Source organism: Callionymus lyra, chromosome 6 (genome assembly GCF_982586985.1).
Source record: "Callionymus lyra chromosome 6, fCalLyr1.hap1.1, whole genome shotgun sequence".
NCBI classification, from domain to species: Eukaryota; Metazoa; Chordata; class Actinopteri; order Syngnathiformes; family Callionymidae; genus Callionymus; species Callionymus lyra.
In genome coordinates, this window is record NC_141823.1 from 27008903 (window position 1) to 27036891 (window position 27989).

At 37.3% G+C, this 27989-nt stretch overlaps 1 protein-coding gene across 1 annotated transcript; it reads left to right on the top strand.

Moving 5' to 3' along the window:
- The first annotated feature begins 777 nt into the window (after positions 1-777).
- On the top strand, positions 778-27977 carry mybpc3 (myosin binding protein C3). The gene is made up of 33 exons (XM_087794547.1): positions 778-1046; positions 1821-2090; positions 3494-3607; positions 3756-3833; positions 4056-4204; positions 4317-4434; positions 4508-4556; positions 5952-5990; positions 6519-6572; positions 7169-7192; positions 8323-8486; positions 8548-8680; positions 8787-8789; positions 10236-10360; positions 10435-10540; positions 10620-10786; positions 11991-12156; positions 12222-12328; positions 12394-12423; positions 12514-12653; positions 13716-13787; positions 15454-15613; positions 15688-15792; positions 15864-16052; positions 20816-20950; positions 21128-21295; positions 21370-21458; positions 22235-22430; positions 22497-22636; positions 24982-25141; positions 25221-25357; positions 26316-26502; positions 27587-27977. The coding sequence occupies exons 1-33, from the start codon at positions 1022-1024 to the stop codon at positions 27613-27615; spliced, it is 3828 nt and encodes a 1275-aa protein (XP_087650673.1). The 5' UTR covers positions 778-1021; the 3' UTR covers positions 27616-27977.
- Positions 27978-27989: the final 12 nt, after the last annotated feature.

Sequence of the window (27989 nt, forward strand, 5' to 3'; positions counted from 1 at the left end):
AAATAATAAGTGAACTGAAATTAGATCTTTTTTTTTTCTCTTGTTTTCAATGAAAGTGAAAGTAAGAGATTTGAGGAACAAAGGTACAGGATGACAAAATCTGGAAATTCAGTGTTTACATGATCGAAGATGAACAAAATTTACCAACGACTAAATCACACTTACACCTAAGCTTTGGAACGATCTTCCTCTCTTTGCGCTTAATGGATCTAATGACTCCTTCAACAAATATCGGAAAACATTTTTATTTGTCCAGGCTTTTCCTTGATTTTTTGGAACTCCTGTGTCTTTATCTGTTTTATCTTGACCTTTTAAATATATATTTTATTGAGTATTGTTTTGATTGTTTAAGCGCTTTGTGACCCTGGTCTGGAAAAGCGCTCTATAAATACAAATTACTTACTTACTTACTTACATTTTATCTGAATTTATTCATACACGCTTCACTATTTTTGACAATATCCTTATCATTACATAAAATAATTAGCCTGAAATCCTCTAACAGAAATGCATTATTTGAATTATAACATTAATAAATAATTAAAAAAGTTAGTTTAATTCAGTGCAATTCTTCTGTTCAAAGTGAGCAGTCGACACAGGCACACATTTGTTATGACATTCTTATCATAATCTTGTTATTATCTGTTTTTCTTTTTATTACAAAATGTCCTATTAAAGGTGACAAACCAACATTTCGAAAAGTCCATTCGTTCTTTATTCATGCTCTTTATTCCTTTCTTCTTTGTCGAGAGCATGACAAAGCTTTCTCTTCTAAATTTAACCGATGTCCTGCCTTCCCTATCTGGGAGCAGAGGTGTTGGAGGAGAGGATGGTGGAAATATAGCGCTGGCATAAGTGGAGGGTGGGGACACAGACCGGTGGACTGAACACTGTGTGACTGACAGTTGTTCTCTCGCAACACACAGGATTGAAGAAAAAAAAAAGTTAGTAAAAGTGGGTTCGTTTGGTGGACGACCACGTTTTCAAGGCTGAATTTTTAGCGGAGGAAAGATTCAGGAAGATGCCTGAGCCGTCCAAGAAACCCGGTGAGTTTCTGTACCAGACAAAGTTGAAGAACTTTATTTAACAGCATTTACACGATTCCTTTAAAATAACTCTTTGTTTGAATGAGAAGCTGCTTCAGGAGAACAGCTGTTTTTTTTTAGCTTTTTGAATAGAGGGATGCGATCAGAACACGATTTAAGGTTGAAGAGGTTTGGAATGTTTTCAGTTAGCTCCATCCAGTGTGTTGAAACAGTACAACAGCCAACACGTCTCCATTCTATTTTACATTTCTATTTCCTTCAATAAAACAAGTGTTTAAAATAAAGCTCGTTCCAACAAGACTTGATTTTGCAAAGGGAGTTAAAAATAATGTACTTCTTTGTGAACTTCAAAGCTAACAAACCTAAAAGCTAACAAAAGTAGAAATTAATTTACCTCCTCTTTCCTTTTTTGTGATAGTCTTTTTTTTGTGATAGTCTTTTTTCTTTGTGATAGTCTTTTTGATCTTCTTCCAACACAAGTTTCTTAATATAGCCACTTATAATACAGGCGTTTACTTTTCTGCTACCTATATTAGCTATTAAGTGCTAACCCGTAGCATCATCACATGAGTTTAGATGATCAACTTCTATTTCGACTTAGTGTTTTTGTATATTATTTTGTTTTTGCTTTATTTGTATGTGATGTATTATGTAAACTGTTGTTGAGGACTACAGATGCAAAGTAGCATCGTGCTAAATCTTGTGCAGCCATCTTTTTTAATGGAACTGCACATTGTCCTTTTAAATAAACTGAAATTGAGTTTGACTTTTTAGTCTCAGCATTCGTCAAGAAACCGAAGGGCCAGGAGGCAGAGGAAGGATCCTCGGTGGTCTTCGACGTGGAGACCGAGAAGCCTGACGCTAAAGTCAAATGGCAGAACGACGCGAAGGACATCGCCGGCGGCGACAAATACGGGATCACAGCTGACGGAAACAAACACTCGCTCACCATAAAAAATGTGGCGGCGGAAGATGCCGGCTTCTACGCCGTGATCGCGGGAGGATCCAAGGTCAAGTTTGAGCTGAAGGTGGCGCCGAAGAAAGGTGGGAGACTGACTGTCATGAATGAAAATATAGCAACTTTTAACAAGAGAGTCGACTCCATGCTGGTTCTACCTGCTCGTCGTTTACTTGGATTAATGGGGTAAATGTTTAGACACTCACAGCTGTCCGCCACTGGTGTTGTTACCACTTGATCCGTCAGTGAGGTGACCTTGACCTCTGTGCTGGAACATTATTGACTCATGAGTAACCAGCACTTGACTGGAGCTCAGTATAGACACGAGTGCTGCTGATAGCACATGGAAAACCTGGACAGGCGGATGTGATAATGGAATATTTAGAGAAGAATGTTAAGAAAGAAAAGAAAACTCTCTTTATATACTGCATATACAGTATATTGACTCTATATCTCAAGCAGCTTTTATCACTTTTTGGCACAGCTCATGCTTGTAACTACCTCTTGTTTTTCAAACCAATCACTATGAACAACATCCAAACTCTTTGCTAAATGCTACCATTTTTTTCTTTATGCCATTTTTATTACATTACAGATGTATCATGATACAGTGTCTTTATTTTGAAAGGCCACTAGATGTCACTTTCTGCTTCATGATACTTGGCCCCGATCTAATAACTCAATGAAACCTGGCTTCATTATTGCTGTAAATTATATCCCAGTTTGCTATTATTATGCCACTAATTCTGAGTGATAATAACTGATAATAATGCTTCTTACAGTGAAGATAGATTAAATAAAACCTCTTGTGTCCCAAGTGTGTTACGGAACTAAATCAACTCCAGTTTAGAGTTTTTTCCAGTGATTTGTCCACCTGCTCCTGGCTCCACTTCCTGAATCCCACGAGAAACTGCAATAATTGTATAACACAATTTCCACACATCTGTCAGTCAAAGCTTTTTAATTGAAATAAGATAGTCAGGACATGAATATGGATGTGAAGTTAGCCTGATGTGGTGCCACTTGAAATACTAAAATGTAACGTTTAAACCCACATAGATCCAAGGTTTTTAGGACGAGGATGAATGAACGATGGAAGATGAGATGAGCGTTTAATAGATAATACAGTAGATGACAAGACTAGAGTCCTTGAAATCATTCAAAGCTTTTAAGTTGTATTGAGTACTTTCTTTAAAATCTCTGGGCCATGAAAATAAACCTCGGTGGGCTGGATTTGGTCCCTGAGGCCTGGTCTTTATAGTCATATTCTAAAATCATTCATTCGTAATTTGTAATTTTACTGGTCAGATCTACAGAGAAAGACTAGGTTTACCATCAGTTGACGAACATGATCATCCAGCCTTTGTTTCCAATGCTGTTCCGCCATGATTATTAATTAAACTGTTGATATGACTTTTGAATTCTAATACGGTTTCCTGCTTTGTCATAATAATCTTTCATTTTGGACGTCATGACCATAACATTCCAGCAGCTCCAGCAGAGGCACCAACTGCTGAACCGGAACAGACCCAAACTCCACCTGTGGAGGCGCCGACGCAAGCGGAGACTACCAGCCCTGTACAGGACGCCCCGGCAGCTGAAGGTGAATACAGAGATATTAGTCTCATTATTCCTAAATCAAATGTTTTTCGTAGCAAGTGGGACATTTCTTTTAGTTAATGCAAGACCTGTAACATGCTTTGCATTTAACATCAACTCAATCTTGAATATGGGTTATTAACTGTTCACAGAAGGTCAAGTACCAGACACCAGACAAGATCTGACCGGACTGTTTTCAGAGAAACCTCAGAGTGGAGAGGTCACAGTGGGTGAGTTTAAAAGTGTACTGTACTATCTTAAGAAATCAAAGGACGTGAAGAGTAGAATGAAGGGAGGGTGGAACGTCTTGGAGTTTAAGATACTCAGAGTTTAGTAAAACGGTCAGAATGAAAAGAAATGTTAATGTTGAAGAGGCAAACGTAGAAGGAATTAATTTCTCATTCCTAAATATGTGAAGATGATGTCGAGTTGAAGCTACAATGTCTGTTCAGGAGCGAACATCATCTTCGTGGCCAAAGTGAATGCAGAATCCCTGCTGAAGAAACCCACCATCAAGTGGTTCAAAGGGAAGTGGATGGATCTGGCCAGCAAGTCCAGGAAACATCTGCAGTTAAAGGAATTGTATGATCGAAACACTAAGGTATGACATCATTAAATATGCTGTATATATTTAGATGTATTTTAAAAATAATCACAGGATAATAAATGAGACCAATAAGACACACTACATCGCTCACGCTTCCTCATCTTAGATCTACACGTTTGAGATGCACATCATCGCAGCAAAGGGTAGCTTCGCCGGCGCTTACAGATGTGAGGTTTCCTCTCGAGATAAGTTCGACAGCTGTAATTTCGACTTGACTGTTCATGGTGAGTACATATGTTCCTGCATGTGTCCTGCTGCCACGTAAACCTTAACAAACAAGTGTTAAATGTACTGCAGAGGCCTGTGGGACGGAGGGTTTCGACATAAGAGCAGCTTTCAGGCGCACGTGAGTCTTTTGATGTCATTTTAACTGGTTTTATTCCTCAGTTATTTCTCTTTATTGTCTATAATAGATCATTCAAGGCCTCAGATTGCACACACGTGATTCCAAATTATCCAATTGATTCTTTTCTAAATATGCCCTGAAGATTTTAAGGGGCAATAAATATTCACAAAATGGACAAAGACAATAAAAGGAGAGCGCAAATCATTTATAAATAGAGAATAATAAATACAAAATAAAGTTGTTAGCTGTCATAAACATTTCCTTCATGTTTGACGTCATCACGGCTACATAAAAACAGTCAAAGGGTCGCATGTGGCTCCTGGGCAACACATTTCCCATGTCTGCTCTTGAAGAAGAAGAAGAATGATATAAAATGTTTAATTTATCATGAGCTTCAGGTTCTTCTGAATGCTCTTGATGCTACATCAATGATAAGTTGTTAATGTTAACGTGCTTAAAAATGTTCTTACTTATTAAACTATTTTCAAGTTAAAAGTTTACCATAGTTAAACATATATATGATATTAGAGTTAAATCTTCCTTATTCAAGACAGTTTTCTTACATCAATTTAGGAAGTTAGAAGGATTTTCTGATCTTAATTGAGTAAATATAAAGCAAAAAGTAGATTGACTCGCAATCTTGTGTTATATCATGAAAAATGAAGAAGATATTGCCATTGAAAACACCTTTACAGATACATGACAAGTAAGATCATTTTTCAAACGTATTTATTGTTGGTAGATTTCACGCAGCTTAAACATTTATGTTGAGACCAAGTCTTGTAGAGTGATAGTTCACCCAAAATTCAAATTTCACTCATTTTCTACTCACCCTCATGTCCACTAAGGGTTGGGATGAGTTTCAGAGTAATCTGTTTTTCTTTTTTAGTGGTATAGACAAAAAAGAATGTTCATTTTAATGTATTTTTCTTCATCTTTCTTTTAAAATGGAACACTTAAAAACACCCAAATACCTCTGTGGTGCTCTTGGTAACGTCCATCTTGAATTGAAGCCTTAACAAAAGGATTCGTTGAAAAATTTAAAATAAATCTATATTTTAAGTGTGTTTTTTTTTGAAGCTCCAAGTCTCTCAACTCCTGCTCCAGGTGTATCTTCATTGAAACACATGTCAGTGCGTAAGATTTAGGCTGCTAGCCTACACTTTCTGCTACAAACAATCTTAAAATATAGACTTGTTTCATTTTCATGAAGCATTCCTTATGTAGAGGCTACATTACAAGATGGACATTAATTATGTCATTTTGAACATACACTTTTGCCGATAAATAATCCCAACTCTTATTTGACATGAATTTTAAATTTCGGTTAAACTATCACTTTAGGTTTAAGTCTATGTTGTACCACCATGTTGTCTAAATCCTGACTGTGATCAGGGCTGAAGCCACCAAGAAGAAAGGCGGATCCCCACCAAGGTAGTAAAGGTTTGATGCCGCAAGTGCTCTGATTTTGAGAGGAACAGTAGAAAGTGGACCAGGACTGTCCTAGTCCACTCCTTCCTCTCTGAAACAGAACCAGCTGGATGATGCACCAGTCTTCTGAGATCTGATAGACGACGAGAACATTGATGCAATGACAGCGACCTCAAGTTCCTCTGATCTCCAGTCGCCATCAGAACGGCCAGAAGCAGCTGCATGGTGTGAGGACTTTTGATGGCAGTTTGATGGTTCTGAGGGAGCAGGATGTGATGCAGGGTTGCCACACAGGGGAAGCGCAGTTATGGCGTGTTGTAACATCATCACACCAACCACAGACTCACCTTTGAGTCCAGCTGTGAGATCTGAGACCAGAAGTGAGGAAAAAGCTTGAACATTCTTGTCTCTCATCCTGCTGTTGAGATCAAAGCTGACCCTGATGAAGCCTTTGACTGATCTAATACCTAACAGGAGAACTAGGGGTTTGTGTATTGACGGTAAATGTTGATGTATCTGATGTCCCTGCAGTAGTCACGAGGGGGACTCTGGTGAGCTGGATTTCAGCACTTTGCTGAAGAAGAGGTGAGTCAACGTTCTTCAGCACTCAATGAGACAATGGAAAACATCTTTTTTAAATGAAGTTTATGTCTTCTTTTTTGGACTGGTGTCTCCACAGAGAGTGAGTAGCGTCTAATATGATTGATGTCCTCCATTAATCTGAATGAAAACTGCATGATGGTTCACTAATGAGCACGACCAGATGGCTGCGTCCCCGCCCCGGTGAGGACCGAGACCCCCACTGGTCCATCACTCTTCTCACGCTCTTTCAGACTTCAATCATCACTTCTGCTTCATTTGGAGTGAGCGTTTGTCACTTTTGTCTTCACTGGAGTGGTTGTGTTTGTACACAGCGACAGTCAAACTCAAGTGTCCTCAACTTTTGCTCAAAAGCACTCCTACTATAAGACTTCATGACCCACAAGGCACTGCAACAGGAGAGTTGGGTTTTCAAGAAATCACTTTTTGGCAGATCGCAACAATTCTGCACGCGTATAACAAAGGGTATGATTTCGGTATTAACAGAGATTTTTGGACTCCTAATACATGCTTCTTTTTGAATGTTTTGTCTTGACATGTCTGGTTTGTTTTGACATATTTGCCTCTTTGGAAACAAGCAGCAGTTTTCTAAAACCTTCCAGTCGGTAAGAATCTACTGACATCTGCACGATAATTTGATTTTGTTTTTTAAATTATCAATGATTATTTAAATAATACTAATATTGGCCCGTTGGTTTTTCTTTTTGCTGCACAATGTTGTTGCACATTTTCTTTTGATGGTTTTCAAGTTCATATAGTAGAGCAAGAAGATCTTTTCAAGGATGTTACATTTCTTTAAGCAAAAAAAAACCTCCTGAAGTAACATCCTAACAATAGAATAAGCTCTTAAGTATTAGTTTAAATGAGAGTGATTGTATGATTTGCTCCAAGAGATACCAGGTCATGAACCCATGAGGTGAAATAGTTATAATGTGTCATTTGTCATTTATATTCCATAATAGTCATGTCAATAGTCATGTCAGTTTTACAACAACTAACAAGCATACAACTAAAGTATAACACAAAAAAAGCAGAAAAAAGTCAAGTTGGCATTTTTCTATATTTGTAAGGGCCAAGAACAACAACAAGTCCATGTCAGAACCATTGAAGACCAAGACTTTTCCAGAAAGAGGAATTCCTAAAAAATACACATAATATACAAAACAAAAATCAAACATGAGCATCTCATTGTAGTTTATTATGACGACATATTCTGTTGTCAATTGATCTCTGTGGAGCTCACCACTATCACGGTCCGAAGATCGAAACAACTTAACAGAAAACCAAGATTAGTTACCGTCAAGACCGAGATAAGTCAGATGAATAAGTAGTTTCAAGAACTACAACACAACTTTCAAATCTCTTGTCACCCTAACTAAATAATATCAGCCAAAATTCAATGTCCAAAAAATACATTTGTCAATGTAGTAAAACTTCGATCTAACCGTCATCACGAACACAGTTTCAATGAAACATACCCAATAGGAAACAAGTATGAAACATGTGCGGCATTGCTACAGTCTGTGCAGCAATGTGTGCACAATTACACATACGCACTGTTTAAACATACTAGAAGAGACACAGTGCCTGTACATTTCTTTTAAGTTTCACAGCAAATTTATTGCAGCAACCCAGACACATGATTTTTTTGGGAACCTTCCACAAATAAGAAATGTTTTGTCCTATTAACTTGACTTATTAATATGATCCAAGCATGACTTTCTTGACTGCACAGCGCTGCACCGACGCACACTGAGATGGACGCAGACATATGGAACGTTCTCCAAAGCGCTCCAGCTTCTGAATATGAGAAAATCGCCTTCCAGCATGGCATCACTGACCTCCGAGGAATGCTCAAAAGACTGAAGAAGATGAAGAAGGAAGAGAAGAAAAGTGCAGGTTAGTTTTGTTGTAAAATCTTGCGACCCCACACATCTCATCATTGTATTTCGGATTATAGCTTTCATCAAAAAGTTGGATCCTGCCTACCAAGTGACCAAAGGACAGAAAATAAAGCTGGCGATTGAAGTTGCAAATCCAGATGTTGAAGTGAAATGGCTGAAGAATGGACAAGAAATTCAACCAACAGGAAGGTAAGAGATGTTATCGAAATAAAAACGTCTTCTGTGACAAGATTCTAATTTTGTTCTTTGTTTTCTCATGCCAACTTCTGCGTGACCTTCTTCTCAACTAACCCAGCAAGTAAGTTTACAAACCTTTACCATTGTATACAGTGTTTTTGAAGACCGAACTGGAAAACAAATGTTTTCTATTGAAGTTAAAACTAATGCTTTTCACTACTTTTTTTGCACAAACCTCAAAATCAAAATGTCACTAATTTCCTACTAACCCTCACGTCGAATAAGAGTTTAAATCAAATGAGTGATCATGAGTCATTAATCACAATAGGTGCTGGATAAACAATGTTTAAAAAGGAATATAACAACTTAAGTATAAGACAAAAAGCAGAAAACAAACGTGAGGTTGACATTTTTCCCCTAGACTTTTTCTCCTAGAGTAGCCTGTAGCCCAGGGGTGGGCAATTATAATTCTTCAAGGGCCACATTAAATTCTGTGAATGTTGTTAGGGGCCGTCAAGTAAAAAGAAAGACGAGAAAATACCTAAAAAAAAAAAAGACATTCGTCATCAGGCCGTGACATTTATTAAGCTTAATAAGCTGCTATTGTATTCTTGTATATAAGATTTTTTTTCAAAACATTTCTTCAATTCAGTTTTAAAAAAAATTAGGAATTAATATACACTTGAAAAAATACACACAAGAAAGGAGGGAAATTTATAATAAATACAAAATACATTTGTTAATACATTAGAACCATTTATACATGATCATACTTTGACATTACGTGGGTCGCTTAAATACAGTCAAAGGGCCGCATGTGGCCCCCGGCCTGCACTTTGCTCAGGTCTGCTGTAGCCCGTCCTAGCTGAGACCAAGACACTGTTAAGACCAGACCTATAGAAATATAGATAAAAATACTTTCATACTGCTTATCTTTAACGCCCCTCTTGTATTCCTGGCATGAGAACAAGTCTATATTTGAAGCTTGTTTGTAGCGGCTTAGTCTGTGTCATGGTGCAGAAACCTACACTGGGAGCTTCTGCGACAAACAAGCTTAAAATATAGACTTGTTTAATTTTTTTACGCAACGGTTTCTCTTGTCGAGATTTCAATTTAAATGGACGTTACAGGCGAGCACCATGGAGGTATATGGATGTTTAAAGTGTGTCTTTTTGGACAGTGAGCTCTGTTCGCTACCGTCATGTGGACATACATTTCTGCCTGTAACTTCAAAAAATAAACAAATAGACTTTATTTGTTTTAAAATTGGGTTTCCAGTTCACAGCAGATAATAGAAGGTAAAGAAGTTTCATAAAAAGGAAAAAAAGAACAAAGTCAAACAAAAGAACAAAGTGCAAGGTGGGAAAAAGTAAATAAGATGAGTGAAATTTATAATTTGGGGTGAACTATCCCTTAAATAAACTTTAAATGTCCTCTTGGAACAAAAAGCAATAACCATAGTCATCATATTTTGTTCATCACATTGGCTTTTCATAGTCAAAAGCTATGATGGAAAAATTTACACAGACTTTATAATACAAACTAAAACTGTTCTCTCTTCCTTGAGGTACATCTTTGAGAGTGTTGGAAACATGCGCTACCTCACCATCAACCACTGCTCGCTGGCTGACGACGCAGCCTACTGTTGTGTGGTCGGGGACGAGAAATGCACCACCGAGCTCTTCGTGAAAGGTTTCGTGTCGAGCAACTGAGAGGAAAATGATGGAACCAGCAGAGTAAACGACACTTTTTCCGGCTGGTTTCAGAACCTCCTGTTCAAATCCTCAAGAATCTGGAGGACCAGATGGTGATGAAGGGCGAGCGTGTGGAGCTGGAGTGCGAAGTGTCAGAGGAGGGAGCCAATGTGAAGTGGTAAGTTGCTATCAAGCATGGAGACTCATTTTTGTTTATTCCCTCCACGCCGAGAAGCTAATGTTGAACACCTGCTCAGGGAGAAGGACGGCGTGGAGCTGACCAGGGACGAGTCGTTCAAGTATCGCTTCAAGAAAGACGGTTTGAAACACATCCTGATCATCAACGAGGCCTCCAAGGATGACTGTGGCCACTACAAGGTGAAAACCAACGGCGGGGAGTCCGTGGCGGAGCTCATGGTGCAGGGTAAGCGTCAGCTATGAATTTGTTATCCAGCAGTTTGTCAGCGATAAATTCCGAGAGGTCGCGTTCTCTGTCAGCGCGGTCAAGCCTCGGCCTTGCGACCGCCTGCTGGATTTCTCCGAGCTTTGAATGGCGGCTGTAATTCCTCACGTAGTCCTCTCAAGGTCGCTTTGCGACGTGAGCCCACATTCCACCTAAAGTTAGAAAACATGACGGTGTGTTTCACCTGAAGGGCACAGAACCGACGTTATGACCTATAGCTGTCGATGTTTTTTTGTTTACCGTGTTGTAAACAAACCTTAAGTTGTCACAACAGAGCAGGCATGTGGGCGATAATCAGCTCAATGTATAGTCGTACAATTTAACGTCTATTATCAAACTGTTCAATACATCACCATGAGTCCCATAATGCACTGCAAACATTCACCTTTGTTACACGCTGGTTTATGTTCCTGATGTGTTCATTCATTTAGTTATTCAATAACCAACACTTGTGAGCCACGGTGAGAAAGACCACTCACCTGTTCACCAGTGGAATTAAAATGAAACTAAACAAGATTGAAAATGTTCTTTTCTAGCTCCGCATAGTTTACTTACGGTGGTGGTAAGATTCCAGCAACACATCCACAGTCTACAAATCTATTTGCTTTCAAAATAAGAGAAAATATCTTCGATTTCCTTCTAATTTTAAACATTCTCTCAGTATTTTAGCAATTTGGAAATGAATGCAAACCCCATCTCTGACCCACTGTTGGTCATGCAGACAATACAGATATATTAAAAGGAAATTATAATTATAATGTCAAAATGTTAGTGTCGTTTTAACCTGATATCATGTTTGAGTTAATATAAAAAATCCAAAAGTAATTACAAAATAAGACAAAAAAGGACAAAATTCAAGTAATTCGATAGACTAAATAATATACATTTTAATTTAAACACCAATTCGTTTTTTGAGCTGTGCAAACTTCATATTTTCCTTTTCTATTAAGTTGAAATTACCAGTTGAGTTACTGTTATCTTGTTAAAACAATATTTTCATAGTTTACTTTTTTCAGCCTTTGTGAATAAAGAATATGATGATGTATATCTTGTGTATGTATGTAGCCTTCTATTGTTTATTTATATATAAGTTAGCTGTGCTCAAAGGAAATAAGTGTATTGACACCAAACGCTATCTTGTCCAACCTGGTCTTTGATTTGTCAGAGAAAGAACTGGAGGTGTACCAGAGCATAGCCGACCTCAGCGTCAAGGCCAAGGATCAGGCGGTTTTCAAGTGCGAGGTTTCGGACGAGAGTGTGGCGGGAACCTGGTTCAAGAACGGAGTGGAGGTCAAGCCGGACGCCAGAGTGAACATCACACATATTGGCAGGTAAACAATTCCTCGTCAACCCCTGCATGACCCGCAACACGTTTCGCTGAGTCGTCTCATTCCAGGATGCACAAGTTGACCATCGATGACGTGAAGCCGGAGGATGAGGGAGACTATACTTTTGTTCCGAATGGTTACGCCTTCAACCTTTCTGCCAAACTCAATTTCTTAGGTACCGTCAGGACTATTGTTCTTCAGTGTTAAACGGGCCTGTATTGACTTCTCTTGTTTCCCCAGAGGTGAAGATCGATTATGTTCCTCGTCAAGGTGAGCCTGAGGTTTAGCATTGTACCTGATCATTCATAAAGTCTTGTGTATACTATCCTGTTGTGTTAAAATGTGTTTTGACCTCCTCAGATCCTCCTAAAATCCACCTGGACTGCATGGGCCGGACAGCCGAGTCAACCATTGTTGTGGTTGCTGGTAACAAACTGCGCCTGGATGTGCCGATCACTGGGGACCCGGCGCCTACTGTGGTCTGGACCAAGGCGGCGAAGGTAAAGCGATCAGAACTTGAAATTTACTAGGAAATCATTTGTACATCTTTTAAAAAGTAAACCAAGTCTATTTTAAAAACACTTTCAAACACAGTGTTTTATGAAATTCAAATACAGATTTAAAGCTAAACCAACATAGAAAACTGCACATTAATTCATGGAATGAAGGTAATTTTCTTTTCTTAATTTATTATTCAATAAAAAAAAAGTTATATCAAATTAAACAGTAATAATATAATTATTATCATTTTTTTTTCTCATTAAAGGTGAAAGACCTCCACCACTGCATAAGTATTTATGAAAGCCAGGGAGGTCGTTCACCTTGACACAGAGGCAACACAAGGGATATCATAAACACATTTGTTTTCAGGACTTCGAGTCACCTTGACCCTGGGATAACACAAGGGTTAAAGCAACTTTTTAATTGAATTATAAAGAACGAAAGTATCTATTATATAGAATGTATGAAATCATATTTTAAACGACGAAAAAATCTTTAAATAAGTAACATGACTAATTGAAATACTATCAACATAGGAGTGGAAGTAAATGTCAAGCTCTAAATAGAAATGTAAACAATGTTATTAAAGTAAAATGAAATTTCAACGTGAGGGAAATTAATAAACAAACAATTCTACTATTCTGTTCTTTTTGAAGTTTGTGTTCTTTTGCACATATACAAATATTTATATAAAATCTAATTGTTGTTTTAAAATATAATTTGAGATATATTTCTTAAAATCTGATACGTTGAAGTATTTTATTTTTCATGTGTACTTATATCCTTTTTTTTGTTCTTTATGTATTCAAATAAATCTGTATCTCAACCTTCTTAACTTCCTATTTCCAGATAATATTAAACCTTTGTTTGATATTATTATTTAAGACGATTACACATAAATCCTTGTGAATGTTGAAAGTATTATATGTGACGGTATTTTTTCCCAAAAACCTGCAACTAAAATGACATCTAGAAACATTTCCTCGCTGATCTGCACTGCTAGTAAAATGGAAGCTGGTCTGGTGGCGTCTGCTTCACTGCTCTGCTCCACTTAAATTCAGGCCAGGTCTGCAAAACCTGATGAAGAAGAGAAAGACGGGAAAAGCCAAACGTGGACCGTGACGAGTGAGGAGGTACAGTAGGTGTGCATGTTTTTAGTGCATGAGCTTAGTTTTGGCATACATGTAAGTAAGGACAGTGAGCATGAAGGAATTGACTTCTAATACAATTTGATAGTAATGTGTTTATTGAACTGTAAAACAAATGTTGACAAAATGCATGTATTTATCTGTAAACTGCTGTCACTGGTTTAAAAATAAAAGTGCACAAGAATGAGCCGTACAAGAATTATAATTAGGGTTAAATGATCGACACATAAAAGGTAAGAGCATGTTCCTGTTATTCTTTAACTCTTACTTTTTATCTTCTTTTTTGGTCTGTATGAACGCTTGTAATTGTGTGCACTGATTATAACAGCATTTTTTCAATTGTAAAAAAGGAAAAAATAAAAATCATACCTAAAATCGTTCATTTTATTCATAATAGTCTTTCTTTTTTCATTATAAATTAATGTAAAAATAAATTTTAGTGACGTGGTTCAAGTACTAACGAGTGATTGGCGTCAATATTGTTTTGCGATAACAGGATGTCTGTGATGACAAATAATGTATTTTTAGTGTGTAGCTGCTGTGTTCTTCCAGCGGCTCATGAACCCATCTGTTGGCGTGTTTTTGTACTGCAGCACTGTGTGAGAACTCCGGGGAATGTGAGCGTGGCTCCATTTACTGCCAGAAATGAAGTTTTTCTTTCTACCAGAGTAAAACTAATGTCTGTCCAAGCATGTTGAATAAGAAAAACATGGTGGAAGTGTGAAAATATGAGCATGTTTGAAGTTTGAAGTCTCTATAGCCATTTTTTATTATATCCTTTTTTTTATCACTGCCTTTTATGCCTAAAGATTTTTTGTTTAATAATTATCTTTAAATACAAATTAATAAAACTGTAATTCCTTACATTGATGTTAAATGGAATTGCTACATTAAAATACATAACGTATAATACAATAATAATATAATATACATTATATATACTCTCTCTCTCTCTCTCTCTATATATATATCTATATATAGATATATATATATATCTATATATCTATATCTCTCTCTCTCTCTCTCTCTCTCTATATATATATATATATATATATATATATATATATATATATATCTATATATATATATATAGAGAGAGAGAGAGAGAGAGAGTATATATAATGTATATTATATTATTATTATATTATACGTTATGTATTTTAATGTAGCAATTCCATTTAACATCAATGTAAGGAATTACAGTTTTATTAATTAATTCATAATATTATATATACTCTATATATACTCTATATATATATATATATATATATATAGAGTATATATAATATAATGAATTTCATTTAAGTAAAATACGTGATCTATTTTTTAAAGTCTAAGTGTCATAGTCATAATAAGTCCTTGAAAAGACTTTATTTTAATATAAATATATATATTTTTTTGTATCTGAAACATTCTCCCATCATAATAATCCTTTTACTATTTATACATAAATAGATGTGTATATTTACACACACTGAAACACACATCTATTTTTTTTAATATATATATAAATATATATACACATTTTTAAATTAATTATTAATTGATTTAAGTGTATAAGAGTTTGCTCTTTGAATCTATATGAAACCCACACGGATACTTGACATTCGATTTCAACATACGTGGTTCACTGAGTCATGTGTTCTTGCAGGTGGTCACAGACGGCGACGGCAGAGTCCACGTAGAAACCACAAAAGGTCACTGTATCTTCACCATTGAGGGAACGGAGCGTCAGGACGAGGGGGTCTACTCGGTGGTGGTCCGTAACCCTGCAGGAGAAGACACCGCAGATATCAACGTCAAAGTTGTCGGTCAGAAATAAGAGATTTAATATGTTCAAAATACGAGATTATATATATATATATACTTTATGTATTCCATCCAGATGTTCCAGATCCTCCTCAAGCTCCCAGAATCCTCAGCGTAGGTGAAGACTCCTGTGTGGTCCAGTGGGACCCTCCTCTTTTTGACGGTGGTCAGCCAATCACTGGTGAACAAAATCCTCTTTTTGAAATTCAAATCTTTGCTGCGAATGATCCTCAATCAACATATTTCTTTCAGGTTATGTTATCGAGAGAAAGAAGAAGAAGAGCTACAGGTGGATGAGGCTGAACTTTGACCCCTACACCGACACCACCTACGAGGCCAAGAGGATGATCGAGGGGGTCGAATATGAGATGAGGGTCTACGCCGTCAACGGCATCGGCATGTCTCGTCACAGTCCCGCCTCGCAACCTTTCGTACCCGTCGGTGAGTCATGCATCCACTTTTAACTTCTCCCAGGACTTTTTCCACGATGAGACGCTACTTCTTGTGATATAGAAAAAAAAGTGACGGATCACATGTTTGACCTGGAAAAGCACAAAGCATCTCAGCCGACTGTTTTTAGCATGTGTTGATGGATAAATCCTCCGGGTGATGGATGGCGGCGGGATCTTATTACTTACCTGCTCCGCTCGGTCTAGAGTTACTGTGAGGTCAAGAATGCAGGACGAGCGTGTCGGGAACAGACAAGGTTATATAAATGAACAGCATCTTTGAACAGCACTGGAATGACTGAGCAGTGCTGGGATCAGAAGCACTTCTGGTTAGCGGTGATCGTTGGCATCTATAGCTCAGGAGAAAAATTGACTTACTATTATGACTATTCACAATCATACATAAACATAAAGCATGAACACTATTGAGCTGGAAAGTATTTGGCATTTTTCACTTGGCCGTATAGTAAATAAATATAATTTCTGAATCTCTGCTGTTTTTATTTATATATATATTTATATATTTTATTTAATATATTTATATATACATATTATTAAGTATTGTATTTAAGTAAAATACTTGGTCTATATTGATCTACATTACTCAACAAACAAAATAATTCTAGAAAACGAACAAACAAAAACAATGTTGAACCATCCCAACCATTTATATATATATATATATATATATATATATATATATATATATATACATATATAAAATATTAATTGTATTTAAGTAAAAAACTTGATCTATATTGATCTACATTACTAAACGAACAAAAAAATTCTAGAAAACGATAAAACAAAAACAATGTGGAACCATCCCAACCATATATATATTTATATATATATATAAAATTAGATTAATTGTATTTAAGTAAAAAACGGGATCCCCATTGATCTACATTAATCGGAGAAAACTTATAGAAAAGGAACAAACAAAAACAATGTGGAACCATCCCAACCATATATATATATATTCATATATATATAAAATATTATTAATTGTATTTAAGTAAAAAACTTGATCTACATTACTCTGAGAAAACTTCTAGAAAGGGAACAAACAAAAACAAGATGGAACAATCCCTCTGCCAAGAGCCCAGGGCTACTACTGAGTTTCGGTTTTATATCTGGTATTTTTGCTGTTTTTATCTGACAGACCTTGAAGCTAGATCCATGAAAACTGTGAATACATTAAACCGGTCCGTGGTGCAGAGAAGGTTGTAGGTCACTCTAAGTAATAAAACATTTTTATGCATTCAAAAGAAACATTTCTGTGGCTTTTGTGACACAAATTAATCCAAAAATCACAGTGGCAAACCATTGCTAGAAGCCATCGGTTCATAGGTTTTTTACTTGGTAAAAAAGAAAAGACTTGAAAACTGAAGCGCTCCACATTGAACATACATCGACATGACCTTACTTTCTACAGTCTGTTCATGTCAGGTTCTCTTTGATTCCCACTCCATTTGTACATCAGCAGCATGACTCACCTCGCTGCATTCAGAGCTCGACTTCTTCTTTTATTCTTTTTTATTCAACTCTGAATCACAATGTTCTTCTGCGAGTCTCTTGACTGCATCTATATTTCAGCTACGATATGTCAATCCACAGAGGTGTGATGATTAAACCAACTCTGGTATCTGTCCAGAGTATTCCATCTTTAATTCAGTGACAACATTGTATATCCCACCGAAGGATTGAAGTCTAAGCCCGGCTGATTAGGAAACTATCCGCGGAACTCCTCTCTATAAATAATGACCTGGAAGTCCTGGGCTTTGCCGGACCACCAGCTGAACACGAAGGGATTTGGTGCCACTGTGACGGCAGTTGCTCGAGTTGTGTTGTCGCTGCTTGCGATGAGGGTTGCTCACAACTTGTGAGGGACACCATGACGAAGCCCAAACTTCCAAAGGCAGCGCACAAGAAACAGGAGGCGACAAATGTTGCAGAGCAAGACAAGGATGTATCAAGAGGTCCTGCGGCAGCAGGAGAGGTCGACCCAGACGGACGTCCAACATTATCTACTGAGGTCGCCTTCAAGGCGAAGGAGCTGCTACTGTCTGGTACAATGTTGTTTCAAGTTTTGGTTAAATAGGTCCTGAAGTTGTTATGGAAGTGCATGATCAGTAGCCGTTCAGGTTAGCAGTGATCATTAGCATCTGTAGTTTAGTAGAAATATTGACCAATCATTATGTGTTTTTTTCTTGACTACTCATCATCATAGATGTACTTTAGTATGTACACTATTATGAATGGATCACACACACCCCATTTTGGCCATTTGGTGTCATTGATCAAATTTTTAAGCCATAAAAAACCACTGAGAATGTAAAAGACAAACAGACACAAACATAAAATAATCAGTATAAGAGAGAATATAAACAGAGTTGAAATTGCTTTAGATTTAACTTATATAAAAAACACACATGTTTTAACTTAAATTTTAACAGTATATGATATTAAAATATATGACATATTTAAAGTATGGAGTTTGTCAGCCAATTAAATTTAAATAAATGTAATAATTCTGAATTTGAGACAAAGAACAGATGATTAAAATTATTTGGTGTTTTGAATTACCATCTGGAACCTTAAATGCGTTGAAGATCTGTCACCCTGTGTTGAAAAAGGATGTGACATTAGGGAACTTGAAAATATTCAAGTATTGTAAAGCATGTTCAGGAACTGCTGCCGCCTGCTGTTTCATAATACACATTGCTAGCAATGACATTTCAAATGCTAAAAAAGGTGTTACATTATACAAACGAAAGGATATTGTGGTCAATTATTATCTAAATCTAAATCCCAGGTTTTGTCTAATAGCCTGAAAGCTTGTTTCTATTAAAAACCAAAGGTGAAATATATGCTACAGCTCAAATGTCTCAAGTTTCCGTGTGATGTCGTAAAGCCATTGAAGCCTCGAGTCACGACAAGCTGCGCAGCGACAGGTTAACGACCGACTAGCTTCCTGCTCGCTGTCAACAAGTTCTTGCAGTAACGGTTAGATTAATGTTCCACCTCGCCTTCATGGGAGTCGTTTCAAGACTGTGGATTTGCACACACAGATGAAATATTGACAGATCCAGACGAGCAAAATTCCTAAAGCTGCAGAGACATTTGTGTGTCTTGCATGGCTCGCATGCAATGGTAAAATGAGGACCACAGAGCAGACCTGGGGAAGTCAGGCCCAGGGGCCACATGTGGCTCTTTTGGATGCATTTATGTGGCCCTTGTGAGGTCTGGAGAAACATAAAACTGATCGGTTAGAAGATGAAGATCATTAGTATTTATGACAGTGTTGTTTTTTTTTTACAGGGTTTTTTTCTTTGCTTTTTGTTAGTAGCTAAAGTGTTTTTGTGTTATATTTAGTGATTTATTTTAAGGATATTCACATGCTACATGTCTGTGCTAGTGATTGACTGATGAAGCTTCATGAAGCATCATTGTCAGAGACCACTAGATGGCAGTCTCTGCACCATTTCCCTTTGCTTTGAACAACTGTTCTAGTGAAACATCACATCATTTTAAAACGGATGGCGCCACCTGCTGACCTCTAAACAACATGACACTGCTTCATAAAGCTTCATCACTAGTTTAAGCTCCTCATCCTGATGTGTTGCATGACTACACAAGTCCTTCATTTGTACAAGATGCAGCTAAAAAAGCCTGAAAAAGGTTTAAAACAGGGGGTCCAACTCATTTTAACTCAAGGGCGACATAAAAGAATATCAATAGGAAAGTTGGTCAAAATATGATATGACAACAACAAATACGGACTGTTTTCTTCTTCTTCTTTCTTCTTTCTGTTTTAATTTAGTCTTTTATTTGCCGTCTTTGAAAGTTGTTGTGTTTTTTCTGACATGGCGATGAAGGATATTTTCTTTCAACTACTACACTATACTAAACATACACCTAGTGAATAAAGGTGACACCTGGTCTTTTATTATGAACCTTTTTTCAAAGAAGGCAATCTTGCTTTGTCTTCTTGCCAAGACCAGATTATAAACAACTTTCTTGCGAAACACAATTATCTACTATCTTGCTATCCAGTTAAAAGAGCAGTTTGTTTTATTGGTTTCAGTTCATTTTACTACTGGTTAGTATCATCAGAACAGGTCCGCAAACTGGTTGAATCCGGCCTACTGGCCATATGTTTGATACGCCTTATGTGAAATTATAAGAAAGTTAGTAAGTAATAAGTAAAAGTTATTTGTAAAGCGCCTTTCTAGACTAGGGTCACAAAGCGCTTTAACAATAAAAAACAAAACCGGTCCGTGGTGCAGAAAAGGTTGTAGTTATAAAGCATTTTAATGCATTCAAAAGAAACATTTCTGGAAAGATTTCTCTCATCTGGTCCTGAACCGTGTTCAGGAACCATCAGTAGATTCTGATCCACAGACCTCAGAGCCCGAGCTGGGGTGTAAGGCTGGATCAGATCAGTGATGTAAGGAGGAGCCTGACCATGAATAGATCTGAAAGTAAGAACCAGAATTTTAAAGTTGATCCTGAAAGAAACTGGCAGTGAAGCGTTTTAACGATCGGAGAAATGTGAGTTCTTCTACTAGAGTCGGTCAGAATTCTCGCTGAATGATAATCTATCTGAAGAATTGTGGTTCATTATGTGATATAATTGACCTTTAGCTTCTAGCTGGCTTGAGATTTGAACCCTCTCGTAGTAATTTGTTGAGAAGATATTGCTGTAAATGTTCCTACTTTATTTTATCTGCTCTCTTGTGTCTCGTCCAGCACCGACCAGCGAGCCGGTCGGACTCTGCGTGGACGACATCACCGACACGTCCATATCGTTGAAGTGGCGAGAGCCCGAGCGGGTTGGTTCCGTAGACCTGGACGGTTATGGAGTCGAGTACTGCAAGGAGGGAAGTGAGTGCATGTTGCTGAGGGTCTTCCTAATATATCTATATTTACCACCATTTTCTGTTTGATGTTTTTATCAGTGAACCAAGAACCAGTTTTATGATGTTAGAATCTCTCAGCACAATGTATAGGTCCAGGTCAACTATAGGGCGAATTGATTGACATGTTTCTGTCTTGATCCAGCGGACGAGTGGATTCCTGCCAACGAAGGCCTGACTGATAGAACCTCACTGGTGGTCAGAGGACTCACCACTGGAGACCGGCTACAGTTCCGCGTCCGAGCCTTCAACATGGCCGGACCGAGCGCTCCTGCCAGCCTCGCACAGCCGATCACCATCCGGGAGATAATGCGTACGATTGAGCTACTTCTGGTTCTTAACTTTCTTGTTTGTTGTATTTACAGTGGATTGTTGTGTGTCTTACAGAACGTCCTAAAATAAGGCTTCCGCGACAACTGCGTCAGACTTTGGTCAAGAAAGTTGGAGAATCTGTCAACTTGGTGATTCCGTTTCAGGTTGAATCATGTTTTTGAATCACTTGTGAAACTGACCAGAAACTGTCTTCTTCAACTGAGAAAAATCTCTAAATTTAGGAAAATGTTGTCACAACATGATCTAGAGCTTGTAATCCATGCGTTTGTGTCTTCTCGCTTGGACTATTGCAGAAGAAGAAGGAGCTGTCACGCCTGCAGTTGATACAGAACTCTGCAGCGAGAATTCTGACCCGCTCTAGTAGAAGAACTCACATTTCTCCGATCCTTAAAACTCTTCACTGGCTTCCAGTTTCTTTCAGGATCAACTTTAAAATTCTGGTTCTTACTTTCAGATCTATTCATGGTCAGGCTCCTCCTTACATCAGTGATCTGATCCAGACTTACACCCCAGCTCAGGCTCTGAGGTCTGTGGATCAGAATCTACTGATGGTTCCTGAACACAGTTCAGGACCAGATGAGAGAAATCCTTCCAGGCTGTTGCTCCTAAGCTTTGGAACGATCTTCCTCTCCCTCTGTGTTTGATGATCTACTGACTCCTTTAAGAAACATCTTAAGACACTTTTATTTGTTCAGGCTTTCCATTGATTTTCTGGAACTCCTGTTGTGTTCTCAGTTTTATCTTGATCTTTAAAGTATATATTTTATTGAATATTGTTTTTATTGTTTAAGCGCTTTGTGACCCTGGTCTGGAAAAGTGCTATACAAATAAAAATTACTTACTTACTTACTTGTGAAGTTCTTTTTAAAAACAGAATGTAATGTTGGTTCTCGATCTTATCCCTTGTTGATATTTTCAGGGTAAGCCGCGGCCACAGGTGACGTGGAGCAAAGACAAGGAGCCGCTGGACCCGACCCTGGTCAGCCAGAGGAGCAGCGAGGTGGACACCATCCTCTTCATCCGCAGGTCCGAGCGGAAACATTCGGGCCGGTACGATCTCAACGTCCAGATCGAGAACGTGGAAGACTCGGCGAGCGTCACCCTGCAGATCGTTGGTAGGCTACGACTGGTCCACTGTGTGCGGGTGGAACAGGAAGATGTGACGGAGATCTCTTTTGCAGATGTCCCGGGGCCTCCTCAAGACTTGAAAGTCTACGATGTTTGGGGCTTCAATGTCGCGTTGGATTGGAAGCCTCCGAAAGACGACGGAAACTCTGAAATCACCGGGTACTGCATCCAGAAAGCTGACAAGAAAACCATGGTAACTCTTTCATGTCATTTCTGGAACAATAGCTTTTGCAAACGAAGAGAGTGTTTCGTATTAGTCCAGGCATCTAGTCCAGTCATCTCTGGCAAGGAAGGCAGATTAGAAAGGTCACAGTTGAAGACGCTAAGTCTTTTTTTAGAGATTGATTTTATCAGAGCTGATGTGAAGTTTGGAGATAATTTTAAGGGAGGCCAGAGTCAGAGTTTAGACACGAGAGAAGAGAGCAGAGAGAAGAGAGAAGAGAGAAGAGAGAAGAGAGAAGAGAGAAGAGAAAAAGTGAGATTAAAACCATGAGGTTCATGCAAAAAAATGTACAACTATAAAAGTGAAAGGCCAGCATTTAAAGTTTCAGAAAATACTTTCAACCACATTATTAGATTATTTATAGTAACTCAAAGTCAAAACATCATAAGATCATAGCGTCCATGACATCATAAATAATGTCTATTATTGATTCCTCACCAGTTGAAAACCAAACTCGACTGCAACAGATAAAAACTCTTATGATCGTTTGCATTACAGACAAAGTATTGATGTATTTGCCACATTAAAATCAGAAGAAAAAAAAAATCTGACACACTTCCAGATTTCTACCAATCCTTTGCTGCAATATGGGAACAATTTTAAAACGTTGTAATTCCTCCACTACATGCAGCTGCCAACACTAATCTCATCAGTGCGTGGTGGAGCCACTGTGGACCAGGGGAGCCGTGACGCAACACTATTGTTCTTCTGGCCAGCGCTGGCGGCTCCTGTTACTCTGGCCCGACTATTAGATCTCATTAGATCCACTTGTAGCTCCTTTTCCAACGCTTGCTGAGTATCGTGTTGCTCCGGGTGAAACGCAGAGGCTCCGAGATAAGACAGAAAATGGAATTATTAGATGAAAATGTATGTAACGGTGAGCAGCAGGGGAAGACGGAGTATTTAGAAAAAAAAGTCCCAGCATGCAAGAAAACATTTTTCTATTGATTTATGCTGACAGAAGCCTTTTACTTAAAAAATACAACGTTCTCAATGATCATTCTTATTCACATGTGTATTAAGAGCATATTAGCCACTTATTAACCATCATAAAGTACTACATAGCATAATATTATTATATATATATATATAAGTGTTCACTCTGAAATACACCTTCATTAATGCTTTATTAACAGGAAATGAAGAAGTTATTAAAGATTCACTTTAAAAAACTCTATATTTACCAAAATACATTGAGAGAAGTAGTTGACTATTAGATAATGTCTATTTTTAAGGAAAAAAGCAAAAATATACTAGTATCAATATCATCCTAATTTCTTTAAAAATTAGTATTTGTAATTGAGAATATGTTCCCTATTCTAAAGTGGCAGCATATTCATATTTTATTCATATTAATTCAGGTATTTAATAGTTCTAATGTCAAAAATGTGTTTTCAAACTGGGGTAAAACATTATTTATACATTCATATCAGATTTTGAGTAATTAGGATGATATTAATTTTTGTTTCCTCTAAAAGAGACAGCATTGTTAATAATGAATGACTTCTCTCATGGTACTTGGATACTTATCTCCACATTACCAAAGTTAATCTTTAATTACATTAATTTATATTAAAAAAAAAAGTAATTAAGGTCTTGTTCTGCGTGAACTCTTGATCTTTATTTTCACAATGAACAAGGTGTGACCTAGTACTATGATGGTTAATACGTGGCAAGTACGGATATAAATAAGTAGCTAATAATGGTTAATATTTTAACACTTTAGAATGGGGAACACATATTAACTATTAATAAGCTACGTATTTATATATGTATTAACAGGAAATTAACTCACACCTTGTTCTTTGTGATTATATTCTACCCTTAATAACATGATATAAATAAAAGAAATAAATAAAAGATTAACTTTGGTGAAACCACGTTTTTTTTGTTTTAATAGCTACTTAATTGCTCAAAAATAAGTATTTGAAACGATCAATATGTTCCCTTTTCTAAAGTGGCAGCAAATTCATACTTTTCTATAAAAGAGAAAGTTATAATTAAAGTAATTGTTTTTATTATGGTTCTTAAACCTAATAAGGGGTAAATAGAGAGAAGCTAGTTTTATAATTATTTCTTGATTTCCTGTTTATAATCGGTAATTAAGGTGTTTTTTAGCCTGAACTTAATATCATGTTATTAAAGGTGAACAAGGTGTGAGTTATTACATTATGATGGTTAATAAGTAGGTAATTTCCCATTAATACAGGTATAAATAAGTAGCTTATTAATAGTTAATAGGTGTTCCCCATTCTAAAGTGTAACAAACATGGTTAATTTGGATTAAAACACCAGTTGTTGTGATTGCTCTCCAGGAATGGTTCACCGTCTTCGACCAGTACCGCCGCACTAACTGCGTGGTGTCCGACCTCATCATGGGGAACGAGTACGTATTCCGTGTCTACGCCATCAACATGGTGGGTCTGAGCCCAGTGACCTGCAACACCAAAGACGGCGTCTACATTCAGAAGACAGGTCAGCACAGGTCAACCCTGACCCTGAACGTCAGCATGGACGATACACGCTTACATCTGCAGTTTTTTTGTCCCGTCAGGAATCAGCTACAAGCCGCCGACCTACAAGGATCCTGACTTCTCTGAGGCTCCCAAGTTCACGCACCCGCCGGTCAACCGTTCAGTCATCGCTGGTTACAACGCAACACTGAGCTGCTCAGTACGAGGAACCCCGAAGGTTAGTCGAGGCGATGAAGAGTCACGTGCACGGACATGTTTGGACGATTGTTTTTGTCACGCTCTATATTTACAAGCTTATTTATTTATCCACGTATCCTGGTTACAACATAACCAGTATAGTAGAACAGAAGTATTTAGAACAGTGCAGGACACTTTTAAATCATGTTCAAATGATTAAAACATGAAGAGACTTCTTTGATTCCCGACACTTGGAAAATGTAACTTACAGAACACATTCATAAACACATTTTAATATGTTTAAATCATGGACATGAAAACAATGTCAAGTTTTCTCTTTCGAAGGGCATTTATGACAGAGATTTGCTTACACCCTCAGATTTTGTACTTAGTTGTCATGAAGTCAAAAAAATACTCTTTTATCTCATATTAAAACAGAACTAAAGATGACATTTTAAACAAAAAATGAACATCATAAACCAGAAACCCGAAAACTTGTATTGCCAACACAATGCAGCAGTTTTTTGTGGAGGCAGTACAGAATATAGAATAAAAAAAATGAATAAAAATAAAAAGACTAAATAATAGAAAAATGAATCTAACCACCAAAAGGCAGTAAACAATAAAAATGTCAATTAATAAACCTGTTTAATAAACTTTACAGGAAATAAGAAAAACTTCTTCAGATTTTAATAAATGTATTAATAACTTATAATTATAAGTATTATATCGAATATAGTTCACATCACAAAGATAATTTATTTTGTTGAACATCAGGGATTTATTTTTTGCTCATGGATTCCATCCTTTGGAGATGTTAATTGTTCTTTTGAATTATTTATTTCATTCATTTTCTTCTACTTATTCCCTCACTGAGGTCCTGGGAGGTTGAGGTTCTGCCAAAATACTTGTGGCACAAGACAAAATAGACAATAACAAACAAGCACACGCTCAAAAACACAGTCCAAAGTCCTCACACTCTCACTCTCTCTCCGCAGCCCAGGGTGACCTGGTACAAGAACAAGATGGACATCAGTAACGAAGCTAAATACCGGATGCTGATCAGACAAGGAATCGTAACCTTGGAGATCCGTAAACCGTGTGCCTTCGACGGGGGAGTTTATACCTGCAAGGCCGTCAACGACAGCGGCGAGGACGTTGTTGAGTGTAAACTGGAGGTTCGACGTGAGTGTTCCAGGCACGACACAAACACACACTCAGTCTTAACATAGTTTACAACCGTTTGAATGTGTTGCACTCGTTTTGCAGAGAAGAGTCAACCATTTTAATTTAACGAGGTTATGGTCATGATGGTCACATGACTTTAAAAAATAAACATACCTCCGTCTATCAGAGGAGAAAAACCCACAGACAGAATTAAAAGTGCTTTATCACACACACCAGAGACCGTTCAGCAAACAGTTTCTCCTCCTTCTGTGACTTTTCTTTCTCACTTCAGGTGTTCAATTTTCATTTTTTTCTCATTGTTCACACCAAAATGGGAAAAATGGCAATTGCTTACTCTGTTCCTCCCACAAAAAGACTTGAACATAACTGATCTCATTTTATTAGGTGCATTGAATTCCAGGCTGGGAGCACTTTATCTAAACTCTGGTGATTGCTCCTGATAAGGTTCCAGGGTTGAGTCAGTACTTGGGTGACTTAGGTCAGTCTGTCAAACTGAGCCTGAGAAACCTGGGTGTTGTATTGGACAAAGACATGTCTCTAGTTCAACACTGCAGAAAACTGAACAGAAACTGTTTCCTTCAACTGAGAAAAATCTCTACTTTTATTTGTGCTTTGTCCCGTTTTTCTGCGACTCCTGTGTTTGTCTTATGTGTCTTGACCTTTTAAAGTATTTATTTTAACTGTGTATTTTTTTTATGGTTAAACACTTTATGACCCTGGTCTAGAAAGGTGCTTTACAAATTAACTACTAATTTTAGATGACTTCTATAAATTGTAACTGTTTTTTTTTAAAAATATGTATGAATTGTATTTTGATTTAAAATCTTGTAATTGTATCTTTTTGCTGCTGCTTGGTCTTGAAAAATAGTTTTTTTTTAATCTCAATGGGACATTTCCTGGTTAAATAACATAAATAACTTAATGTAGTTTCCATGTGAGGTGGCTTTATTCTACTTGCTCAATTAAATTAATATATATCTTTTTTTAAGAAGGTTTATAGTAAAAATATGTGGTGTTAAGATATTTATACTAACTTCCTCATTTTAATAGACTTAACCATGTCTTCTGTTTCCTTTCGCAGCTCAAATCGCTAAAGAAGACAGAAAGTAGAAGATGGATTGTGTAGAAGAACGCCAGATGGTTAACGACCCCCTTGTGTTCATATATGGTGACTGCAACTAACAGAGAAGGTTCTTTTTGCTCCTCCACCTGGAGATCCATCATATATTTGAACACACTCACCTCTTCACAAGTGCATGAACTTTTACCGATGGAACTGATTCCGTTGATTTGTTTGTTGTTGGTTATGTTGATTGTTGTGTCACATCTGAGGTGTTACAATTGTTTTTGGCTTGTTTGCTCCAAAATAAAAGGTTGGAAGAAAGAAAGTTGTTTTTATGGAAAAATTAAGAAAGTCAGAGATGGTTCAAGTTGGTCTCTGGAGTTAAATAATAAATAAAAGGAGAAAAATGTTTTGTTGACTG